The 25,683-nt window shown below is 31.1% G+C and overlaps 2 protein-coding genes and 1 long non-coding RNA gene across 5 annotated transcripts in view; 1 reads left to right on the top strand and 2 right to left on the bottom strand.

Moving 5' to 3' along the window:
- hyd (E3 ubiquitin-protein ligase hyd) overlaps positions 1 to 8,225 on the bottom strand; it is a 260,665-nt gene extending 252,440 nt beyond the window's left edge. For 2 of the 3 annotated variants that reach the window (XM_085815615.1, XM_085815616.1), the window contains exon 1: positions 8,043 to 8,224. In XM_085815615.1, the coding sequence (XP_085671741.1) occupies positions 8,043 to 8,104 (62 nt within the window). In that variant the 5' untranslated portion in view covers positions 8,105 to 8,224. Of the gene's footprint in view, positions 1 to 8,042 lie in introns of all 3 variants that reach the window. The other variant, XM_085815614.1, reaches the window with a different exon arrangement.
- An 8,703-nt stretch (positions 8,226 to 16,928) lies between these two features.
- Positions 16,929 to 18,760, bottom strand: LOC118183432 (THAP domain-containing protein 2-like). The gene is made up of 3 exons (XM_085814276.1): positions 18,592 to 18,760; positions 17,695 to 17,873; positions 16,929 to 16,993 (listed from the first exon to the last, which is right to left on the bottom strand). Exons 1-2 carry the CDS (start codon positions 18,742 to 18,744, stop codon positions 17,745 to 17,747), a joined length of 282 nt encoding a protein of 93 aa, XP_085670402.1. The 5' UTR covers positions 18,745 to 18,760; the 3' UTR covers positions 16,929 to 16,993; positions 17,695 to 17,744.
- Positions 18,761 to 19,671: 911 nt separating this feature from the next.
- On the top strand, positions 19,672 to 22,254 carry LOC146997725 (uncharacterized). The gene is made up of 2 exons (XR_015040522.1): positions 19,672 to 19,715; positions 22,095 to 22,254. It is a non-coding gene; the product is annotated as an uncharacterized LOC146997725 (long non-coding RNA).
- Positions 22,255 to 25,683: the final 3,429 nt, after the last annotated feature.

Genomic DNA, 25,683 nt, shown 5'->3' with positions numbered 1-25,683 from the left:
GCCACTGACCTACAAGGATCATCCTGTGTAGGTGCTCCGTACATGTATTTCATTGACGAATGAATGCTTCTAAGAAGTTTTGGTTCTTGCAGAAATCTCTCATAGACTTCACCACAGGAACTGTCAAACTCAAAATTGCACTTCACAATTAACATTGCTTAAAGTGTTTCCAGTTTTAACTGTGTCTTTTCAGTTGTCCATATGATATTCATACAGGAGAACTCTTTCACTGGTGGCGTTTGTCCCTCAGAAACACAACAAAAAGTCCATAATTTTATAGATTTGCGCACATAGCATGTTTTTATCCTTGAAATGGCAAAAAATTTCAGTCCATCGACAGTCGACACTAAATTTCTGACAATTACAATCTGCAATTTTTTGTGGTGAAGTAAATTGCCTAATGTAGCTTGGTTCATCAAATAACTCTTATCATCGATGTCAACCTTCAGAATCTTCCACCCAAAAAGTTGCAAGCTCTCTTGTACTTTTCCCCACAATGATAGCTCCTTTAAACAGAACCTAACTAAATGCATTTAGCTTCTCTTTCAGATATTCAGCACAGTTGTCGTAAAAATTTACAATGGTTCTTATAATGTCATTTTATTCACCAATCCTTCCTCTTCTGATTGGGTAATCCACATACGTACTTCATTGGGCAAAAAGTTTTTTCCACTCCTCTCAGTGCATTTATGTATTAAATCATCCAGTTCAGAAGATACTTCCAATGCTGTTACAGTCTGTGCTTCTATGTGCAGAATTTCTGCTTGAAACACCGCAGCAATATTACGTACGAAATACAGCCACAATTCAGCACAGGGATTCTCAAAAAAGTTGCGGATTAGAATGGGGCACTTCTCTTCTGACAAGAAATAGGATTTCAGTGCAGGAAACAATTTCAAAACTACTACTGCAGGCATCAGTGATAACCATCTAGTTTTCCCATATCCTAAAATGTGCTAGTACTCTATACAGGCAAAGTCGCAAAATTCTTTGAATGACTCAACATAAACAGTGTAGCTATAGAAATAATAATAAATTTTCATAACAACAGCTTCCACATAAAATTGCAAGCAATCCCCTGTTGTTTGGATTGTGTTGTGAACGATATGAGCAGCACAACCAACACCTAGCAGTTTCCTCCCGAGGGCATCTTGTAATATTGCAAAAACGTTGTTTCTAACTCTTCTTTTTAATTCCCTGAAATTTGTGTTAGCGTTGTCTGTGCAGAAGCCAACAACCTTTTTCTTAGAACATGGCATTGTAATGCATTTACAAGAAAATTGCAAATCGTCTGTGCGTTTCTCCAGAAAGAGATTGCATGTCCAGGATGTTAACCTCCCCACCTGACAATGGCACAAAATATCTCACTATTACAGGAAATAGCTTGACATCCTTATGGTTCGACGCGTCCATAGACACTGTCACAGAATTCGAGACATTTAATTCTGCCTTGACTAGGTTCATTACATATGGACACAGTGCATTCATGACAATGGCTTCACATTTTGTTCATGTGCAAGTGAATTTTGGATTAAAACACTTTTTCATTAATTTGGAAGTACAGGCCATCGACCTAAAGCTGTGATTGTGGTCAATTGTGTGGTACGCAAAGGTGCCAAGCGAGCTTCCTTTTCCCCTAACTCAGATCTTGAAAAATAGTTAGTAATTGTACCTGACGATGCTGACAATATCAGGACGATCCATATACAAATGCTTCTTATCTCCACGCCCACTGTAGCCGACGGAGAAATGTGATCCACATTTGTCACATCTCACATCACTATCGGTGTTGCTTCTAGCTTTCTTTATAAATGGAAACTTGCCTTGTAATTCCTCTTTGAATTTCGACTTTTGTTTTGGCATGACTGATGCTCAATGGAGCCTTGGGTAATGTCACTCACATAAGAAAAAAATAAATAACCACTGAAACACGACAATCGTGCGCACAAACCACCTTAGAAAAAGAACAACAATACACATTCTTTGCCTTAGCCACCAACGCGGTCGCTGTCTCGCTAATTCCCGCGTTTCTGAGAGATGACATCATAGCTTTATGGAAGCAAACATCAGCAAAGCATCACCACAAGCCGTGGCGCCCAATTCAAGTTAATTGACATTAAGAGTCTCCGCGACAAGCAATTGACCTCGAGACGTGAAGTCTGAAAATCGGACTGTCCAGCCTAAATCGGGATGTCTGGTCACCTTAATTATAGCATACTTTGCACTAGATATTTTGGGGAAAATTATTTAATTAAATATACCATATATGAATGAGGCTTTTATATGCATTTGATTAGATTTTTTGAGGGAACTAATTGAATTTCTTTGCAGAGTTTAGAAAATTGATAAATTGTTTACTTTCCGATAAGTTAAACTACTACTCATAAATTTATTCCCTTTATTAGCCTTGTTCATTTCTTCTAGTTTCCTACTTTTCCTTCTATTTTTTCCCAGTTTCTTCCACTGTCCTGCCAAAGAAATGTTTCTTCCAGAAAAAAAGTGCTCCTGTGAAATCTGACAACATCCAAATGGTATGCATTCTCAAAAGAAGTAAAATGTTGCTGTTTTTATAATATTTTTTAACATTAGCTTAAAATTTTCCTTGAATTACAATTATTAAAAATGTTAGAGAATTAGCATAAACCCATTAGTCCACTGATGCGAAACTACCAGTGGACTACTTAAAACTTAAAATCTCAGAAAAGTGCCGATTGCATGTTTTTTTAATTATTATTATTTATTTATAATTTTTATTATTTTTCCATTTAAGAAAAATATTTATCGTTGCATTCATTTTATCTAAGAAACTCATACAAAAATTTTGTAAAATTTCATTAATTTCACTGCATAAATTTTCATAATGCAGTCTTATGTTATTTACCTTATAGACAGAACCCCAAATCATCCAATAAAGAACTATTTAGTGTTACAATTTTTAAAAAAAAATATCCATATCATCAAATATCTAGAAAAATACTTTTCAAACTTCATCATTTTGAAGTGGATATAAATAATCTAATTTTTATTAGAAGGATTTTACAGTCCCATTATTACTCTATGCACATTTCTTGTCAATATCACTTTTTATATCATTTCTAAAATGTAATCACAGGATTAATTATAAAAATACAATGGTAAGACTACATTTTTCAATTTTTACACCTGCTTCAACATTTCTTCTATATGAAAGAATTCTCACCAAAACTCATTATTCATAAAATCCTAAATTAGTGATTCTCTATCTATTTTGCCGCATGCACCCGTATCAGCATTACACAGCATTATCAGCAATCATTTTGACCCTCTGATCCAAAACTCAAAAAATACATATGTATTTTACACAGATTCAGATTACTTTTTAATGTGTTTATATATTAAACAACAAAAAGTATAGAAAATACTGCTAAATACCAAAATTTGAGTAAAAGAAGTTTCTTATATTGATAAACTAAAACTAAACGCTTAACATCCAAATAAAAGGTTGAATGCATTCCCTCCCTGAAACTATGAAATTCTCCTCCAGGAAGAAATTTTTCTCCTGTTGCTCCTCTGTCCTAAACGATTTTCAATCTCGATTTGCCAAATGTCTTCTTAGTTCAAATTTTCAATTACTAGATACTTTTCTAGTTTCCCTTACTTTTGCCTTATCATGGTTCAACTTTAACTCAAATGCTGTTTCTGCATGATCTGCACTAATACAGAATAATGCTTTTTCTCACAAAATATTAAACAATAAGCAGAAGAAAAACAGCACAGTTTTTCCTTTTTAAATACAGTTTGCATAATGAAATTAGATACAGCTGAATTATTTATATATATTTTTTCAGTTTTCATAAATTTTATATATCAGTACTTCCCTAACTTTCACTGTGATCCAATTATGATTTATCCTGATCCATTGTTATGAGGGAAAATGTGAATGCAAACTACCTTAAAAGAAAATAATTTTTGAACAGATATAATAATAAATATATCTAAATAATTAACAGTTAAAATCTGCACATTAATAGATAATTAAAGGAAAATATACAAAAAGTAACAAACAGAATAAGAGGCATAGCCAGAATTTTCAAACCTGGGGCAACTTCAGATTTCGCCAACATTTTGCCCAAATACAAATGAAGACTCTTGTTTGCCAAGAATATAAAACGTTTCATTATAAAGTTTAGTAACATCAATTTAGTGCCCCCTAGATGCTGCAACCGGGGATAGATGTCCCCTCTTGCCCTTCCCTAGATATACTACTAAAGAAAACTTCAGAATGCTTTCTAACCAACTAGAACAAAGGTTCTCAACCAAAGAGAATCTCTCCCTGGGAAAAGAATTTCATAGTTTCAGGGAAAATGACGTACCATTTATTTAGCTGTGTAATTTTAAATATGAAAAAGGCTGATCTTTGGAATATGGTAACTGGTAGTTTGGCGACATTTTGGAGGTGATAAAGGTTACTACCTAGGACTTTGGTAATAACATGAGAAGTACTCAGTTCCGATTACGCATTATTTTGTGTGAGGGAAATGAGAGATCATGAGATATGTCATGTGACATTAATGGACGAATTACAGTTCTTTAATCGGAAAAGGGGGGAAATCTGGGAAAAATCTGGAAATTTTGTATTTAGCTTTATTCTGTGTTGTGTGAAACAGTGTTGGTTAATTTTTGGATCCCATGGCCTTAACTAAAGTGAATTCGAAATGGGTATTTAGTGGGATTGAAAGGGGTAGTAATAAGTGCTCTTTTAAGGTTGTGCGAGATAGAAGTAAAGATGTTTTATTAAGTTATTTATTTTACCTGGTACCTTGCTGTGAACTATAAGTATGATTTTAAAGATCCTGAAGTGGCTGATCTTTGGAATATGGTAACTGGTAGTTTGGCGACATTTTGGAGGCGATAAAGGTTACTACCTAGGACTTTGGTAATAATGTGAGAAGCACTCAGTTCCGATTACGCATTATTTTGTGTGCGGGAAATGAGAGATCATGAGATATGTCATGTGACATTAATAGACGAATTACAGTTGTTTAATCAAAAAAGGGGAGAAATCTGGAAATTTCGTATTTAGCTATATTCTGTGTTGTGTGAAACGTGACATTAATGGACGAATTACAGTTCTTGAATCGGAAAAGGGGGTTAATTTGGAAAAGCTTCATTGTGTGTTGTGTGAAATAGTGTTGATTAATTTTCGGACTGCATGACGCTATGTAAAGTGAATTCTAAATTTTTAATACGTTTATCTGATAATAATAATAAGTTGAGATTGTGTGAAAGGAAGGATATTACAAGTTTAAATGGCGGTGCAAGAGATATGGTGAAAATGGACATTTTGTGAAAAGGAGTGCAAGGAAGGGTACGTGGTTTGCTGAAAGTAGTTTGAGTATAGGTGAAATTTTATTAATTTCTTATTACTTGGTGAATAGACTTCCAGTTGACTACTGAATTTAGGATTTAGAAATTAGCAGTAGTACTGCAGCGACGTAATGAAGATTCTGAAGAAGATTAGGTAAGTTAGTATTTTTAATCATTTGAGGATATTATTTTTATGCATTGTTCTAAATGTAAGGAGTAAATAAATTAAAATGGTATTATTTGAAAATTGTTATTAGCAATGATTTAGTTTCAAGTAATTAGGATTGTAATCTAATTTTTATTAATTTAATGTATGTGCTTATTTATATTTTAAGTAGTGTTTTTTAATTTAATGATCGTGATTTTGTGAGTTATATGTTTGTAGTATTTTGGAATATGTTTGAGTAGTATACATTGAGTATTTTCATGCATTTTCGTGAAATTTTTCTAATTTATGATAAAAAAGCAGTGTACATGGATATAGTGAAGAGTGTGCGCAATGCCATTTTTGTGCAATTCTGGGATGTTTTTTTAAGTAAAAATAAGTTGACGTGTACATGGTTTAGTGATATTTTAATTAAATGATAGTTATTTTGTGAATTTTATGTTTGTAGGAATTTGGTATACGTTTTAGTTGAAGCATGAAAATAATTTAAATATTTGACACTAAGTATTTGTAACCATTTGTAATGTTTGCGGTATGAATTTGTTGGTGATGTTTATAATATAATAGATAATTTAGAGGTAAAAGTTTTTAGATATTTTATTTATTTTATTTTGAGCAATTCTGGGATTTTTTTTTAAGTGAAAGTAGGTTGATGTGTACACAGATACCAAGTATGTGCAATTCTTATAAACGTAACAAGCAGTGGATGATTCTACACTTTCCCCACTTTTTCGTTGTTTTTCTTGAAGTCCTGTTTTGCATATCTTTTCATGTTTACATGATCTAATTTTTTGCATGTTTACAGAATTAATTCAATTCCTAACCATGCAGTATGATGAGTTAACGATTTTCTAAAATGCACAAAAACAACAGATTTGGCATTTTTTTTTAAATGCGCCAAACTGGACCATAATATCCAGTTTTACCGTATTTTATGAAAGGCAATCAGTAATGAAAATGAAATGTAAAATACGATGATTTATAAAAGTAATCTGCATTTTTCAATATAAATTAAGAAGAAAATATCAAATACTCGATTGTTTTCCTTTTCTTCAAATTGTTAGAAACAGATTTCAAGCAAGTAGGATTTAAATTACCTAGATTACTTATTCTTCGAAGTTAAGTAAAACAGATATTTGCTGAATTTATTTCCATATTTTATTTTTAGCTATATATCATACTAAACCAAAAATTAATTGTTTAAGTACAAAACATTAAAAATGCATGTTACATTATCCTATCATTTTACATCAATAATAGATAATGCTTTATTAAATACATATAAATAAAGGAACTAATTTAGATAAATATAAATAAATTATCCATTCTATGTACATAAAAAATAATTTCATTGTTTAATTTTAGTACAGTAAAATAAAAATAAGATTATACGCTTAACTTGTAAACCTACCCATACGAAAAATCACTTTATTTAGTTTGATTGCAAAACTGTATATTGTAATTCATTCAAGTAAAGGAATTATTTTTTCCCTTTTCCTTGTATATACTCTCTTAAAATAATAATATAAAAAGTAAAACTTTTTTGCTACCAATATAATAAATTTTGAATCTATCCAATTATCAATATATCTAGCATGATCAATTCAGATATTAACTGCATTATTTAATTAGCAAGTATTCAAAATTATCACAAACTAGCAAAGAAAAACAAATGACATTAAATAAAAATCAATGAAAAATTAAACCAGTCTCAACATAAATCAACATTATTCAGTGAAAAATTTTAAAACAACATTAAGCAAACCTAAATCACTTCTTTTTTACAACAATCAAACTATATATATTCAGTTACTTTTGAATGTAGTGTCACTACAGAATAGCCTTATGCATACCTGATACCTGGAGACAAAATTTTAATTAAATACATATCAAAGTGGTATTATGCGTCTAACAAATATCTTAATATGAAATGACAGATTATAAATATGCATTATCTACAGTCAATTATACATCTTTAATGTACAAAGAACTAGCAGTATTTTCAAGATGAAAGCTAAAATATGTTATTTTTATAAGTTTATTCGCAGTTAGAAAGAACATTACAAGATATACATACTGTTCATTAATAAAATTCTAATTAATAATATTTAATCAACTACAAGACACATACTTCAGAAAAATAAGAAATAAAACTCATAATTATTAATCCCAGTACAATGGAAACCGAACACTTTAGTCACCAGGACATTATTAATATGATATATATTATCAGTAAACCTCAAAGAAGTTGCATTCAAGCTCAAATGTGGATAATAAAATACAGCTATACTTAAAAGATCAACTTAAATAGTGAAACGTAATTAATCAGCACTGGACATATTGTGTGTGCCAGAGTATCATTACACAAAATTACAATAAATAACTTAAAATTATTTTTTTACATAAATAATCGATTTTAAACATTTCTTAAATAACCTAACCCTACTATTTCAGGAACTTAATTTAGATGAACAAATTTAGAAATGTAACAGAGTTACACTAATATGTTTCATTAGTAATACATTTGTACCTTTCATTCAATTGATCCTCACTTCCAGGCAGAGGATGTACAACAAAATGTATTGAAGTCATTTCTATTAATCAACAACACTTTCAAAAGTTAGTTTCATCTATATATGAAATAGTTAAAAATTAGCAATAACATCTTAACATCATATTACTACTTCAACTCTATGAATGAAGTGGAAGTACTTATTTTTCCACGTTCAAATTTTGCATACAAATTTCGGGATTTGATTAGAAATCTCTCCTTGGAATCACTTTTTCTTTTAGCCATGATTGTTAATGCCAAAAAATTTGCAAACTTCCTATTTTGTGCTTAAAGTATTAAATAATTTTTAATTTTACATAATTTAAGCTTAATTTAATTTGGGCTAAATTTATTGAGAACTTAGTTAAAATACAAGAGGGATATTAAGACCTCATTCAATTGAAACATTTAAAGATCGTTAGTCGTGATACCACATCATTTTGGAGTGGTTTTGATGTTTCGGCCTTTAATTGAAACACAACGCTCACTCTGAACTCGCGATCCATTGTTCTTATCACTCTCGGAAAACGATCGAATCAATATGGTGGGTGTGTTGTCAAGGAAATGTTCAATTAGAAGACTCATAGGCTTAATGCCTTTATCCCCACATCATCAAAGATCAAATAATTATCATCATAAAAAGGGTTCAGCAAAGGGTCAGCGCTAAATCAGTACCTCCTACATACAAAGCCAAGGCTCTAGGGTTGCTTGAACGCTCTGACGTCACGAAAGTCGTCTTTCCATTTTGTTACTACCCCAACAATCGTTGCCAACACCATCAGCGCCTTACAAACGAAGAAAGCCCCAGGGCACGATGGCATCTCGAGCAAAGCACTGAAGCATCTTCCGATCAACGCTCTTACCTGCCTAAGTTAATCAACAACATTATCAAATTCGCTCATTTTCCTAACTTAGAGCTACTAGAGATACAGGCTGACTCGTCAGCCATTTTGAATCTAAGCTTTAGGGTTGCAATTTAGGTATGGAGCGGCAACTTTGGCTCTTTAGCGCTGTCCGCTAAAATTTAACATTCTAGAGAATCCAAATTTCAGCTTTTTTCTGCACTCCTATAAAGATGTGTGGCTTTTTCCCCTTCTTTTGTCTGAAGTGCAGATTCTTTCTCGTATTTTTTTTTTAATTTCCAAATTTATCGTATTATTCAAGTTATTTTAAAAGTTTCTAAAACATTTTCACATATCATATTTCAAATTTGTATTTTTAGTTAAAAATACTTTCTTTTTGAATTCCTTTATTGAATTTTCAATTTTTTCTTTTAAATACACGCATAATGTTATTCATCTCAAAATGTATTTTTTGACTAGAGCTTTCCCTCAACCACATTCTTAATATGGTTGAGGGAAATCCCTCAACCTCCATTAATTTAGGACAAGATTTAATCTTTAATTCTTGTTTTTTATTTTTAATATGTTATTTGAATTTTGCTCACATGGAATCAAACGTCTATTACTGTAGTAAATTTGTTAAAAATGTTATTTTGTGTGTGTTTCCAGAAAAAGCTGCTAAACACTTTATGATTTTAAATACTGATTCAGGATATACACCTTTAAATTATAATGCTTTTAGAATGAAGTGCAGAATGCTATAAAAATTACTTCAATGCTCAGATGACTGTGGGATTCATAGATTTAATAGAGTAAAAAATTCCATTAAATATATATATATAATAATAAAGAACAATATATATATATATATATATATATTGTTGTTCTTTATTTAGCTAAAAACAATATTAAAATAATACACACACAAATAAATAAAAATAAAGATAATACCTTTACATACAGAATTTACAGATACTATTTACTTATAAGTTTATTTGTTGTTGATAGTTACTTTTTATTACTTATAAGTTTATTTGTTGTTGATAGTTACTATTTATTACACTTGGAAAAATTATACTTACATACATATGCTCTTAATATTACACGTATCTGAATATTTAAATGATAATTCCATAACATAATAAGATTCAATCTATATCACAGCAAAGACAATACTTAAATCACAGTTCTTTTTATTAATTAATTTGCATAAGTAAAAACATAAAAATATTATTTAGCTTCAAATCTATAAAATAAGTCCTCTAGTAACAAACATATGACAAACACACATAGTGAAAATAAAGATAAATAAATAAAAATGTTTTGCTTTTTTGTCTAATGTAGTGCAATTCAGTCTATTATATTCAAATTTTATTAAAACATACTGCAGTAATTGAATTTTTTCCATTATACATCAAACAGCTTTATATAGAATGATATTATATTAGTTTTACTTTTAAAACTATTGGGTTGGAGGGAAAGTTCTGTCGTATTTTAAAGAAAATATTTGAATTCATTTATAAAAATATGTGTTTAATATTAATCAATTATATATGCTCCGTTATTTGTTACAACCGGTTGCCATCTTCCAGGTAACCTGTAAATTCCTGTTTTGTAGAAGTTCTCATCCATGGAGTTAAAATAGTCAGCAACTGCCTTAGAAACACTTTCAAAAGACTTGAATTTTTTTCCCGTTAGATAATTTTGCAGAGATCTGAACAGGTAATAATCAGAGGGTGCAATGTCAGGTGAATACGGGGGGTGACTAAGGATTTCCCATCCTAACGCATTCAGTTTTTGTAGTGTCACCACTGCAGTATGTGGGTGAGCATTATCGTGATGGAACACTATTCCTTTTCTGGACGCTAATGCTGGCCTTTCTTCTTTGATAGCTGCATTCAATTTATCCAGCTGATTGCAGTACAGATCCGCGTTGATGTTTTTTCCCTGTTTCGGCAACTCGTAATACACTGGACCTTTCCTGTCCCACCACAAACAAAGCAGTACTTTTCGTTGATGGATACTTGGTTTTGGAACTGTTGCTGATGGTGTTCCTGGTTTGCAGTAAGATTTTTTTCTTTTAATATTCTCGTAAAGAATCCACTTTTCATCTCCAGTTACCTACCTGTCCAAAAACGGCTCCACATTGTGTCTAATCAGATGTGATGAACATATTCTTACACGATCAGACAAATTCTTTTCCGTTAATTCATGTGGAACCCAAAAACTTTGCTTTAACACAAACCCAAGAGATTTAATGTGATCTCCAACTGTTGTATGATGAATGCCAAACTCTTCTGCAATTTCTCGACTTGTTAAATGTGGATTATTTTCCAACATGGATCGCAAAACATCATTATCGATCTTGGATGGTCGTCCAGATCGAACACTTTTTTTGAGGCTCAGGTCCCCGGAACGAAATTTGCTAAACCATCTTTGACAAGTACGAACATTTACAATATCTTTTCCAAATACCGCACATAAATTTTTACATGCAACAGATGCGTTGCTTCCTTTTTGGAATTCATATAAAATGCAGTGTAATAAATGCACTTTATCTGCCGACATGTTTTTCCCTTTAAATATTACAAGTAAATGATGAATGGTAAAAAAGGGCACCTTTTATATTATACAGCAGCTAAAAAAACAAAAAAAAAATCCGATTGACTCGCTAGCCAGATTTTTTTTTTATTTACAAGAAAAATCACCTGCCTATTTAAAATACTTCCCTCCAACCCGATAATATAATATAATTAATTGTCATTTATATGCGGAGATGTCTGAATAAATGCAAAAAACCATTTGAATAAATCTTAGCCAACACTATTCAGATAGTATTCTTGTTTTCAAGGTATATAATTTTTATTTTGTTCTTTTTCCATTAAAGGAGCTAACCTAAGAGACCTATTTCATTTATATATATCTCATTGATATATTATAAATATAGCTTAAACATGTTTTATGTGCATACTCAAAGGGGTGGGAAGTAAGCCTTGATTCAAAATCTGTTTTAAAGCAATAAGTAAATAAATAAAATACACTGGTTCTATTAGAATGTCAAAAAATACTGTTATGTATTCTATAAACAAATCCAAATTATCACATCATATTACATAACCCTGGTACAAAAGAAGAAATGTCGGATTAGGAACATACTCTATTTATTTGGTAACAAAGAAGAGTAAAACATATGCAACATCACATTATAAAAAATCCTGCAAGCCATTACAATACTATAAGACATTGATTAGTAAGGTAAACATCAGTTGATCATTCTTTCACAACAGCAATAAATGTTTCATTCAAAATTCCTAATAACATGCCAAAACAGATTCACAATTGATGCCTCATTTAAGGTCACACAAAAGTAAATCCGATTTAGCTGACTATGAGATCTTCTATTGTAGAGGACTTTGTAAGGAGAACTGGCTTGTATTCACATTACACATGGGGAAAACCCACAAAAAAACCAACCATGCAGCCAGCCTGTTCGGAAATAGAACAGAAGATGGAACTCCCAGCATTAAGTAACTTTAACCATTCAGCCTAGTTATTATTCGAAGAGACAAGCAGAAATTTTTCAGTGACAACTACTCTACTTTTTTACAGACAGAACTGAACAGCAAAAACTTCTTAAACTCTTGATTAGATTCTAATTTACTTTCTTCCTTTTAAAAGCAGGAGATGCAAAACTTTGCCGCTGCTGCCTTTTATTTTGAAGAAGCTTCTTGAGACCAATTCCACGGGCAGTCAAATAATATTTTATTATCTTTATTTTGATATTGCAACAGGAGGGAATATTTACCTCGCCTGCTTTCTTACAAATCATATTAACAAATTCCACATCCATAATTACATTTCCATGTATTATTTCGTTTCGAAAATTTTGAATTATTTTTTCACACAGAAGGCACAATTTAAAAATTTCTGGAGAAGGACATTTAAGCCCACCTAAATTTGCAAAATTAATTATGTACTGCTTATTTTCATCAATGGAAGGAGTATTTTGCTCACAAACTAAGAGAAACTGTGAGCATGAATTACAAGCATTTTTCAAAACAGAATTTATTGCAGCTCCTGCAATATAACAGACGTTATTTTCCTCACTAAGGGTGAGATTCTGTAGAGATACGTCAGAAACTTCTGGTATGGTAACAGGCTCTAAAGCTTTTTTCTCCTTCGGAAATTCAAATTCATCTTTCGCATAGTTTAATAAATAAATATCTGAATCAGTAGCATAACTGGAGTTCTTAATGTGAGATATAAACTGAGATAAACAGATAAGCTTTAATGCTTTCACAGCTTGCAAAGCACTTGGCCTCAAACCAGCTTTTCTGTGTATCTGAGAAAATACATTTTCTAGAGCATCTTGTGTCAATCTGCTGGTCAAAATAAACTGAAAATCATTCAGAAAACAGGCCTCTGCTAACTGTATGGCTGATAAAGTAGAGAGAATCAAACCAGTATGTAATGGTTTCCACCCTTTACCAATTTCTATAAGCTGTATAACATTAATAAATTCAAAAAGTAACTCAATTTTTTTGGTTTTATTTGTCACAGAAATTGAGTTCTTTCTACATCTAGAGGATAGCATTTGAAACCACTGACATATAAATCTTATCCACCATACTGTTGTAAGAGCATTAGGGCTTATCTCTTTTAAAGCTACTGCCTTCTCCAATCCCACAGCTGTTTTAATTAAAAAAAACCTCACAGCAGAAGCAACATTCATTTTATCAAAATGTGAGGGGAAGAGGTCTTCTTTACTGAGATGATGCATAGTTCTCAAACCATAATTTTGGTTTGTTTCAGTAAACCAGATATCTTTTAATAAATCCTGCAGATACATGCAAAGTAATGAAATTTTCTTTACTGCAAACATAACTGGGCAGTTTTATACTATGATTAAGAGTTGCAGACCAGAGATTTTTTAAAAGATGTGGCACATCTGCAAATACATAAATAATTTTGCCCTTAATTTCAGTAGTGAAATTATTTCTTTGGTTTCGAGAAACAGATATTCCCAAAGAATTCCACAGGCTTCTATTTACTGCTGCCATATCGCTAACAATACCAACAACATTAAATCCAACAGAAATGACAGCTTCGATAACATTGACAACAAGTTGTTTCAGCTGGCATCCTGTTACCTGTCCAGTTATCTCATGGGCAACCACTTGCTTCCATTTCAGCTTCAGACCTCTTAGTAAAATAACTAAATAGTGATTTCCTGCACCCTTTTGATTTCCTAATGTACATTTACCAATAAATTTACGTTTTGAAATATCAAAATCATGATTGCCAGAAATCTCCATTTCATCCAATGATAAAATACAGTCTTTATCACTAGCATTCATTTTTTCTCCTTTAATTTTCAAAAGTTCAATCATGTCACTGATGACTCCAAAATTCATTTCAAGACCTTGAAGTCTTTTATTTAAAGTGCTGTATGAAGGCACAGGAAAACCTATTCAGTGCAAGTAATTATAACCATGCTTGCCCAAGGCAAATCTAACTTTGAGGCCTTTTATTATTCCCTCGTTAGACCATTTTGCAATGCTTGTACGAGGAATTTTCAATATTGCTATTTGTTCATCTGAATGAAATGTTTTCACTCCTTTCAGCAATTCCTCATGCTGTACTTAAAGGTCATGAAGTTGAATTTCAGTGCTATGCCATTTTTTTAAAACATTAATTTCATTTTTTTTGGTTGCTGTAAGTTCTTTCAGTAATATTTTGTTCTGGCATTGCAGAAGCTAGATCAATTCAGTCTGCTGTTTTATAAAAGTCCTTAAAAGAACATCCTGGAATAAAGAAAAAATCTATATGAATAATCATATATAAATCATATATAAGGGGGGGAACACAACAAACAAAAAAGATCTGAAAGGTTTCAGATTTTAAATTACACCCAAAGGGGCTTTTTTTAACATTTTGTGTTTTACCTTTATTTATTAAATATCAAGTTTTTCGCACTTAAACTATAAAATTCAGTTCAACAGCAATATTGCAAGATAATTTTAAAATGAGCATATCTTCAGAATTCCCGATTCATTGTCTCACGCGCTGGAGATAAAAGTGTCTTTTCTGTAAAACATTGCCATTGCTCGCTTTGAAATCCTCAAGTTTGTTAATCAAAAATTCGTTAAAGTTTTACACCATATAAAATCTATATTAAAACAAATTCCGAATTTCAAATTCGGGCTTCCAGATGTCCATATTCACAGTAGAATTAAGTCATTCAAAATTTGATGGCTCTAGGTACCGTTGTTTTATCAGAATGCGAAAAACATACATGCATTTATGCAGATTCTTCACTGTATAATTTCTTTAAATATAGTACAGGATGATAATATTTGGTGGCAACAATTTGAAAAGTGATGCAGCCGTTTATAGTGTTTCAATACAAAACGAAAACAATAGTCCTTCAGGGACAAAGCCCCTTTGGATTAAATGCCAAACTTAAACAGATAATAAATCCACAAAATAAAAATGAAACTTCCAGGTCTCTTTCCCTATACTGTGGTGGGTTTTTAAATTTGACTCTATTGTTTTCAGCATTTTCTAGATTATTTTTATTTTATTTTCTAATATTTAAAATTTATTTCACTTAAAAATAGATTTTTAAAATTTATTTCCAGCTTTTCAAGGGATCAATTATCTCCATAATCATGAGCAATTAACACAAATTATCAACTTATATCACAGCCTTCACAAATGCTGATGAAATTAATTAAAATTAATTACAATTTGGTTGCAAGATGAGACTAAAGGTTGTTTTTTTTTTTTTTTTTTTTTTTTTTTTTTTTTCAACTATTGATGAAATTAATTACATTCCTTTTACCAAAAAATTACTTTATAGAACATTTTAAATGTATATAAGGAAGCAATTTAATTATACATTAGTTATCAACTTACATCAGAGCCTTCACAAATAGATGGTATTTCATTGCAAAATGAGGCTAAAGGCTGTTCTTGCAAACAAACCTGAAATGTACACAAAGAATTTGTAAATGCTGATGAAATTAATTACATTCCTTTCCCCCCCCCAAAAAAAAGTTTATAGAAACGTTTTGTATTAGCAAGCAATTTAATAATACACTAACTATCTACTTACATGAGATCCTTCACAAATAGATGGCATTTTATCACAAGATGAAGTTGAAGCTTGTTCTTGCAAACAAACCTGAAATATATACATAAGAAATTTAGAAATACAGATAATATAAACTACATTCATTTTAAGAAATAATTATTTTACATAACATTTTATAATTCATAAATAGCTAATAAATTGTTAACACTCAAAATTCAAAAATAATTCCATAGCACAACAGCCAGATATAGTACAGCTGTTTAGGAACCATAAGACAAACAATTTCATATTTCAGAAATCGTATAAAAATTCATCAATATATGTAAAACATATGACATTTAATAGCTGCTCAAATGAAAACATAGCATAGATTCTTTACTAGCAGCTGTTATTTAATCAGATGGTAATGCTAAATGTTGTTGCAAACACACCTGATATGTACTGTAATGTACACATTTGCAACCACTGGTGAAATGAAACAAAGTGCATGATTATGAAGATGGAAACATTTAAAAAAAACATAGTACAGTTTACGAATAGATGTTAAAAAACTATTAAAATTTTTTAGAAGTGCAAAATGGCAATTTACATCAAATACTTCAGCAGCAAAATTTATTTCTCCAAAATATGAAGCTGAAGGTTGTGGCAAATGAATCTAAAAGAAATTATAATATATGAAATATGTGGAAGTGAAAGAAATTATAAACTCTGATCGGATAAAAATAAATACAAATAATCATTACCATTTTAAAAGTAACTTTCAACTTATAAAAAAGCATAAATACATTGGACTGTTCATAGCATTCATACTTCTTAAACATAAGTAAATATTATGTTAACATATTTTTAAATTTTAGATACAGTGTTAATACTTTTTAGAAAAAGTTTATAATACTAAATATTTAATAACTATTCAAATGAAGACTTACAACAGATGGTTCAGCAACAGAAATTGCTTCAGTTGATAAAGGTAAACTGTGCAGCAAGCCACCCTGAAGATGCAAAAATTATGAAACACATATAAGTAAGGATACCTGAAAATGCTGATAAATAAAATATACTTAATGTAATTTTAATAATAAATAATATAGATAATCCTAATAAGTTTTGTAAATTTTTAAACAAAAAATAACAACATTCAGACAAGACATTTAAGACATTAAAATATACATTTAAATCAATGTATTATAACTATATTATTGTATTACTCAAGATTAAAGTTATTAATTTCAATATTATTTCTTTTACTTATACATATTTCTCTCTATTTATCTGGAATACATATTTCTCCCTATTTATCTGGAATTTAAAATTAAGCAAAAAAGCAACTTTAGTTTAATATAAATTTTGATTTAAACTCTTTTGACTTTGAAGGCAATCAGATACAGGTTTCTTTCTTTTAGGAGCAAATTTGAAGAAACCAGACCCATGTATGACTGTCCTTGAAAAACTACATCAAATTGAGATTTTATACCTAATTTTCAATATATGATTATAATAACAAAGTACATACTTAATTATATATATAACAACAGCAAAATTTTAATTTTTTAATCTAATCTTAGGGACTGTAATTACAGCTTTATCACATAATGCCTTAATTTCAATATATTGATTCTTTTATAAAGCAATTTAGTCCATTTGTAATAAAAACATATTTTTTATGAAAACCATAAAAATAAAAAACACATACATTACAAAAATTGGATGTAACTGAACGGTGCTTTGGTAAACCAATGCCTTTTAGACGCTGTGGGGGTCAACAGTTGTTGGGGGATTAGGCACATTGAAAAGAGTTGGCACAGCATTGGGCTTGAGTTTTTTACGCCCATCTTGCCTAGAGCATTCAAATTGATTTTCTTCAAAATGTACCTGTATATTTAACAAAAGCATGCATGAAATTTAACATTAAAATCAAAAGCACTAGTATTTAATTACAGTTACATATATTATATTAATTTAAGAATGTAATTTTCTGATAAATTTAATTTTTTTTATGAAAATAGAACAAAATTTTTAAAAAGTAATCATGTTTGTAAAACTACTCAAAACATATTTCCTGCTCACACACTAAAAATAAAGGACCTATAGTTAAAAATACATTAAGATTTACTACTACAATAAAGGATAATAATGGGATCAAAACGATTCATCGAATATTTAAATTAATATTTAACTTCTTAAAAATGTCTAAAAATACAGAATATATTTATCTTACTATAAAGAAAAAACAAAATCATATATCCGATTTGGCGACAATACATCAGAATCAAAACATAGAATGCTACTTTAAATCACCAATCGTACAGTAAAATTAAAGAAAAGAAAAAGATACATCAGATTTCTAACTGAGCACAAAGTTTACATGAAATGTATGATACAAATTTTACAAACGGTATAAACTTTTCACGATAACAAAAGAAACAACGATATTTTACTGCACAAACACATACACATTCCGCAGTTGATTTTGTACTTATAAAATCAGTTGATCGTCAATAAGTGACAGTTAAATGAAAATACATATTTTAAAGTACCAAGAAGAGTAATTTTTCTAACATTCTATGGAAAAATACGAAGCTGAACTTACCTCACAAAGATACGCTCCTGGGCCCGGGATCCATTGATCTCGACGAGAATTAACTATCCATTTTCTTCGTCTTTCTTCATTTCTAGGGAAACGAAACATCCTAAAGTTATTTTTAGACTGATTCGAACAATTTGGTGCAGCACAACCACCCATATTTCTGAAAATTAGGTTGGAATCAATCCACAAATATGTCAACAAATCAGTGCAAATCCAATAGCGAATACCAACAAGTTAGCTTCAAAATGGATGATGATTCAGCTCCCCTTTATAGTAGCCTTACCCCAGCCTATTGACGTCATGGTGATTTTCGCTCCAAACAGAAAAATAACAGGTTTGATAACAGGAAGGGCTTGGGCGAGGGGTAAAGCACTAGACTCCCATCCCAGATAGAGCGAGTTCGAATCTCAGCCGTGGAGTTATTTTTAAAATTCATTAAAAACAGATTAAAATGTAATGGAATCAATTAAAAGTAATTAAAAATAATGACGGATTAAATAATTAAAATAAATCGTAAAAAAATGAGTAAATAATTAAAAGTAATGACGTATTAGTTAAAATAATAAGGGACAATAAATGCATATTAAATAAATGAAAATAATAAGTTAAAAGTGATGTCATTCCAAACACGTGGTTCAAGAGCTCGTAGCCACAAACATCAAAAAGAATTTTACAGATAACTGAGTCCCTGATACCGGAAGTTTACCGAAAAATGTGTACTTTTTCCCATGATGCCTTTCGAAATCGCTGATGCAATGTAAGGTTACCAGAATAAATTTTAGAGCCAAGTGCATTGTTCAAAAGTAGCCAAGCTTTTGTTCAATCTGTCTTTGTTCTGTCTTTGTTCGTAGTCGTATTATTAATATTAGGTCGTTCGCGTCGTGAATACGACCCCTGCATCTGCTATCCTGTCTCCACGAGAACTACGTTCGGCATTTCCTTACCTGCAGCGCTCCTAGAAGCACCAAAGTTCGATAGCCGGAACACAACCTGCGATTTCGCAGGTTAATCGCGGCAAATAAAGCAAGTTGGAGTTGGAGTCGTGAATACGAATCGGAAGTTTACCACAAAGTTGACCCTTTCAAAATAGAAAAATTAAAAGTTAAGATGTATAGAAAGGCCAATAGGTTCGTAGGCATAATTATTCCTATTATGTAAAAGAGCTGCTTTGAGGAAAACTGTGAGAGAAAAAAAATTTTAAATTGATGATGCTTAGTGAATTGAAACTAGTGCCATATTTATTCTCATTATTATTCAAAACTGCTTTAGGAAAGATTTTAAATGAAGTATGCTATAAAATTAAATATGTTATTAATCTGTTGCTTTAATAGTTCATTAATACTCTTAATTCAGTTTTGTTCATCAGGCTTTTGTAATATTTAAATTAAACTGCATATTTTTATTAAAACAAATAAATATATATTAATATCTTAAAACTGTTAAAAAATAAACTTAAAAAAGTTACAATAACATTTTTTTTTTAATATCATTTGTTAATTTGTTGTCCCAAGTAAAACTGAGAATGACTAAGAACTTTAAAATGTTCTGGTTATAAACCCATTTTATACCGTAAATCAAAATATTGTATTAAGAAAATACAAAATTTGAGAACAACCTTTAACAGAAAATTTAAATAAAACTCTACTTTTGAACATTGCTGTCTAAAAAAATTTTTTTTTGGGGGGGGGGGGGGCTCCTGTGTCAGATTCCCAAAAAATTAATAGTTTTATTTAAAATCTCTGCCGATTTATGCATTGTCATAAGAGTTATCATAAAGTCATGCATACAGTCATGCATAATTTTGCATAACATCTGTATATATGCACAGAATAAACGACTTCTTTTCCAAAAGGAATTTTTTCAATGATTTCTGTACATACATATGTATTTATCTCACATAACTAAAAAAGATTATCCGTAGAATGTTTATTGTATATGGGACTGCTATAGTTGTGCATCTCTCTTTTTATTGTAATTGCCAGAACCAAATGTGTATATATACACACACACACCTTTACCTAGCCTTAATTTTCACAATCATTGGCCCTAGTCTATACTCCCAATTATCATTGAAATGCTTTAAATGATGAAAATAGTTGTGTTTTATCAATGTAAAACTTTTTTTTAAAATTATTTTGACAAATAACGAAATCTATTTTAATGCGATCTCCAGCTTCCTTATGTCTGCAAAAATATCTGGGACATTTTTATACTCATTATAAAAAATGAAATTATGAGAAGTTTGACTCCCATGTGACAAAGACTGAGCAGTGTTTTAAATTTCAAAATCTGCAGTTTTTGTATAATTTAATAAGTAATGTGATGTGCACATCAGATTTTGCATATGTATTTTAAAATTTTATACTCTTTAATTTACATCTAGTAATAATGTATTAGATTGAATTACATTTTATAATATATGTTTCTGGTCTTATTTTTATTTTAATGTTTGAATTTGTGTTGAGTCAGAATACATACGTGTGAGCATCTCAGTTAAAGCATGAAAATATGACTTTTTAAGTAAATTCAAAATAGTTTCATTCAAATAATTTTGAAACTGATAAAAAGCTTTCAGAGATTTGTAAAATAATAATAATTTGTAATTGTCTCCCGAATCCTTCTCTTGTAAACATTGTATGGTAAAAAAATCTGAAAATATTAGTATATATGATGTTTGAATATATTCAAATCAAATAGATATTTATTGAAATTGTTTTGTTCTAAAGAGTTTATGTTCATAATGTATATTTTAGCATCTATAATCAGAATTACCTAAATCAAACTTATGTTTGTTTGTCCCTTCATAATAACTGATGGGCAACAAAAATAAGCTTGTTTTAGTACCTGACAGATTGAAGGAAAACCAGCACCTGTATATCTAAGTGGGTAGGTATTGCTGTGCCTTGCTAAGTACTAAGCTTCCACCAAAATGGAATTTTGAAGAAGAATGCTCTGAATGTGGTCAGAAAGTCTCCTACCACCAACCTCTCAAGGATTTCGCCTCACCTTCTGCTTTTAATGCTCCTTGCTAAACAACCATTACACACTTACATTACAACATCCATGCCTTCTTTGGGATTTGAACTCGAACCTTTTGGTATGGTAGGCAGCGTCATTAAGTACTATCCTGTCTGGGTGCTACAGCATAGTGTTGCTATAATGGAAGATGTCTTGTTCTGTGAAGACATGAAAACAATCACAAAAGAAAAAGATGCCTTTCTGCATGTGAAGGAATTCTTTGTGAAGTATGCTCTTTTGTCAATCAAAACAAAATTCAGAAATTGCTTGGATGCTCAAGCAGATATGCGAATTGCTATTAACAATAAAGTGCCACAATTTGAAAAAAAATATCCAATACAGAGGAATAGAAATAGTTATTAATTATTGTTTTGAAAAATTTATGCAAATATTAAATTTTGTAATATTTTTTTTAGTTCCATGTTTTATTTTTGTTTATTATTAAAATTTGATTACATAACTGTTTTCTTTTTCCTCACCCTCTTTAGAAACTTTGTTAGGGGCTGCAAGAATATAATTTTTTAGAACTGCTAGACATGGAAAAGTTTTGGAACCTGTGTCTTAGAAGATGATATTGTGAAGTTCAGTTTTGAACTAATAAAGAATACTGTATATGTACATATAAAAAAAATCTAATATCTATGTGAATATGTTTCAAACCTGTTTCTGAATATATATATATATTTATTTATATTTACATAATACACTTAAAAAAAAGGGGAAAATAACTAAAGTTTTCATTTAATAAACGAAATATACATGCAGGAGTAGTGTTTGACCTACTCCACTCTCATGTAGACATTACTCATGCAGGAGTAGTGTTTGAGCCCAATACTGGCATATGTATATATATATAGGAGTGAAATCATTAAGCAACTGGGAAACAAAATAATTTTGCCCTTTACAACATTAAATTTTTTCCATACATCTAAAGCATTCTTAGTTACATTGCTGTCATAAAATCTGGTCTAAATTTTTGTGAAATGTAAGTTAGTACATTGCTTATACCACTTGTCCATCAGAGTTCTTATGCAATCATTGGTTGTATGCATATATTGGAGTTTAAAAAATGATTTAAAAAAACATGTAACTTCAAGTTGCGTAAGTCAGGTATAACTCTACTTGATATGGGATTAAGACCAGGAAATTAGCTAGATGCTTTTAAACATGGACTGTTTATTGTATGACATTCTAACTCGATGAAAAGGAGATTATCATTTGCTTATATTATACATTATACATATCAATAAGTGTGGTGTTAACTTATTCTGAGTCTTTACATGCGGAAAGATCTTGAATATTCATAATAGTGCAACTTTATACCTGTTACTTGTGGTGTTTATGTTGCAGCAGTATAGGTAATTATTTCTTAGATTCGATACATAAAACCCGAAAAGACAGATTCCTGTGGTTTACACCTTTTGTTTGCTTTCTATCATCCACATCAGAGCACTTTTGGACTGACAGATTTCAAGTGTCCTTAATGTACTTAAGCATAACAGTAAAAAAATAGCTTATTTGAAGTTCGAATCTTGGCACAAGTGAGTCGGTTCTTCTGAACCATATTGATCAAGTTGCTGCATAGCAATGAATTATCTAGCATTAATATTTCAGAAAACACAAACAGTTCATTGTTTCTGGTAAAAAAAAAAAGGGGATGCAATGTCACAAAATAAGCGAAATATAATCACAGAAAAACGCAATGAAGTTCATTCACTATAACATAAATCAACAGTGCTATGTATTAAATCGATGAAGAATTAGCAATTTAAAAAAGACTGGAAGAAAAATAATAGATCGAATAAGAAGCAGACTATATTACTTAAAATGAATGACTCGTAAAATTTCTGGGCTGGCGTGAACATTCAGGAAATGTAGTGTTAGAAGAATTAATGTGCAATTTGAGAATACAGTCAATGCGTGGGAAGGTGCAGAAAGAACGTCTATGCATACAACGTCGAATATATAATCTTTGTTTGATCAGTTGACTTATGCGAAAACCGGTTCTTTGGAGAAATCAAACGAGAAACAGTGCTTCAAACGAAACATTTTCGTTTAAGTATAAAATTATCTCGCTAGCTAGGCGAGACGCAGTTTTCAACGAAACATGTTTCAGTTAGGAACACTTCCGTAGTACACTGTTGGCCATTAAAATAGCAACACTGTGAAGAAAAGCAAATACAAAAAAGATATTTATTGCAAAAAGATATGTATGGCATACGACGTGCAGTCTCCTCGCTGCCTCCAGACACATATACGGCCATCAGAATATCACACGCTGAACAGGGACATGTCTGAAAAGACAACATTGTGACATTCTTTTATCCAGCTTTGTCGTTTGGTGCACCAGAATAACTGTCTATGCTGCATTTTCAAGGGAAGCCAAAGTAGCAGTCATCGTGTTGATAGTTCACTCCGCTGCAGGGCTTAAATTTTAAAATTATAAGTGCCGGAGCCCTATGGAAGACCGCCAGCAAAGAGCAATAAAAGTAAATAAATAAATTAAATGACTATTAAACTCATTAATAATTTTAAAATTAAACAGTTAATTATAATCAAATTAATTAATAGCTATTTAATTAAAGTTTATAGATTTTATTCAATTAACAATTATTATATAATTCATTATAATTTAATTGATAATTATTAGATAATTAATTATTATTTATCGAAATAATTAAAACTAAAATAATTGTAAAGCGACAAATTAAAATGTCATAAGCGATTTTTAATATAGTTTTATTGCTAAAAATAAAATTTTCGAGTTAAAATTTCTACGGAAATTGTTATTCAGTTACATAAAAGAATTGCCGCAGCCTTCTTATTTAGGGCTCCGGTGCACTCCGGCTAGAATTGTAATTTATCTTGAAAACTGAGAAGTACCAGAGCTGGGCTCCGGTGCAATTTAAGCACTGCTCTGCTGCAAATGTCGAAGCACCGTACGAGCGGATACTCGGCGTACTGCAAACATACCCATTTCCTAACTAATGGTTCGTTATGTGTTTGTGCGGTTTTTTTTTCAAGGCTAACCTCACAATATGTCTGTCCTCTCGAGCGTTAGTCAGGAGACGGCGTTGAGATCCTGCATGCCGTTCAGTATGACCCTCAGCAACCCATTGATTATATATTCGCATGACAGTGATTGGATGTCGAGCAGTGCGACGGGCGATATCGCGGAACGATAATCCACACTCTCTATGGGAAACAATCCTGCCTCTACCATATTCCGACTCTTGCTGGTAAGAATTTCGTCTTAATATTTGAGGCATAACACGATATTCTGAGAAAACTCTGGCCGTACAAAGCGTGTTCCGAATGAGAAATCCACTATGCAACTTTTTTTATGCAATACGTCAGATGTCTTTTCTCCCTCCTTGCATGCGCTTAAATTCTAATCCATTTGCATACCAAATCTCTTCTTCCTTTCACGTGCTTTTACCGTTCGTCGCATCATTCCTTCCTGGTGTTGCAATTTTAATGGCCAGCAGTGTAGGTGAGGACAAGCTCATTTCCCGAAAAAACAGTGTGCTTATATAAGCCTTCTCTTGTCTTACTTAAAACTGCCTGAGCAAGATTTATTCAGTTAAGCATTTTGACTAACGTGTCAACGTTCTATAACTTTGACTACTTATTTCACAGTTTTGTTTGCATTAGCTAATGAGAATGTATCCGAATACTCAATATAATCCAAATGAATAAATTCGACAGTGACTGCATTACCACTTTCATGGGAACGGACTGATCTTACTGATGCATCGTCTGACCTGAGAACCAGAATTCTGACAAGAGTGTAATACAGTTAGAACTGTATTGTTACTAAGTATTACAATAAGGCATTCAGAATCACCAAAAGGACAGACGCAGAGCTAGAATGGCAGTTTCTGGGAAGGATCGTGGGATAGCAAGAGTTACTGCAAATTAGTTGAAAGCTTCTACCATTCAGCATCACTTACCTACATACTCTAGACGTGTAGTTTTAAAAAACAGTGTTGTAAGGAAAGGTGGTTTGAATTTTTGACGTCTGTTGCAATATCCATAACTCCTAGGCATGGAGAGCAGAACAGAACACTGGAGACG

The sequence above is a fragment of the Stegodyphus dumicola genome, chromosome 4 (assembly GCF_044657685.1).
Source record: "Stegodyphus dumicola isolate Sdum_Otavi_A_Nest chromosome 4, ASM4465768v1".
NCBI lineage: Eukaryota > Metazoa > Arthropoda > Arachnida > Araneae > Eresidae > Stegodyphus > Stegodyphus dumicola.
The sequence above is the reverse complement of the archived record's forward strand: the minus strand, read 5'-3'. Positions and strand labels throughout refer to the sequence as shown.

Excerpts from the sequence above, each read along its gene's own strand:
- LOC118183432 (XM_085814276.1), bottom strand. The coding sequence starts at position 18,744 with ATGGGTGGTTGTGCTGCACCAAATTGTTCGAATCAGTCTAAAAATAAC. Across the intron at positions 17,874-18,591 it reads CAGGAGCGTATCTTTGTGAG|GTACATTTTGAAGAAAATCA; the intron begins GTAAGTTCAGCT and ends TTAAATATACAG.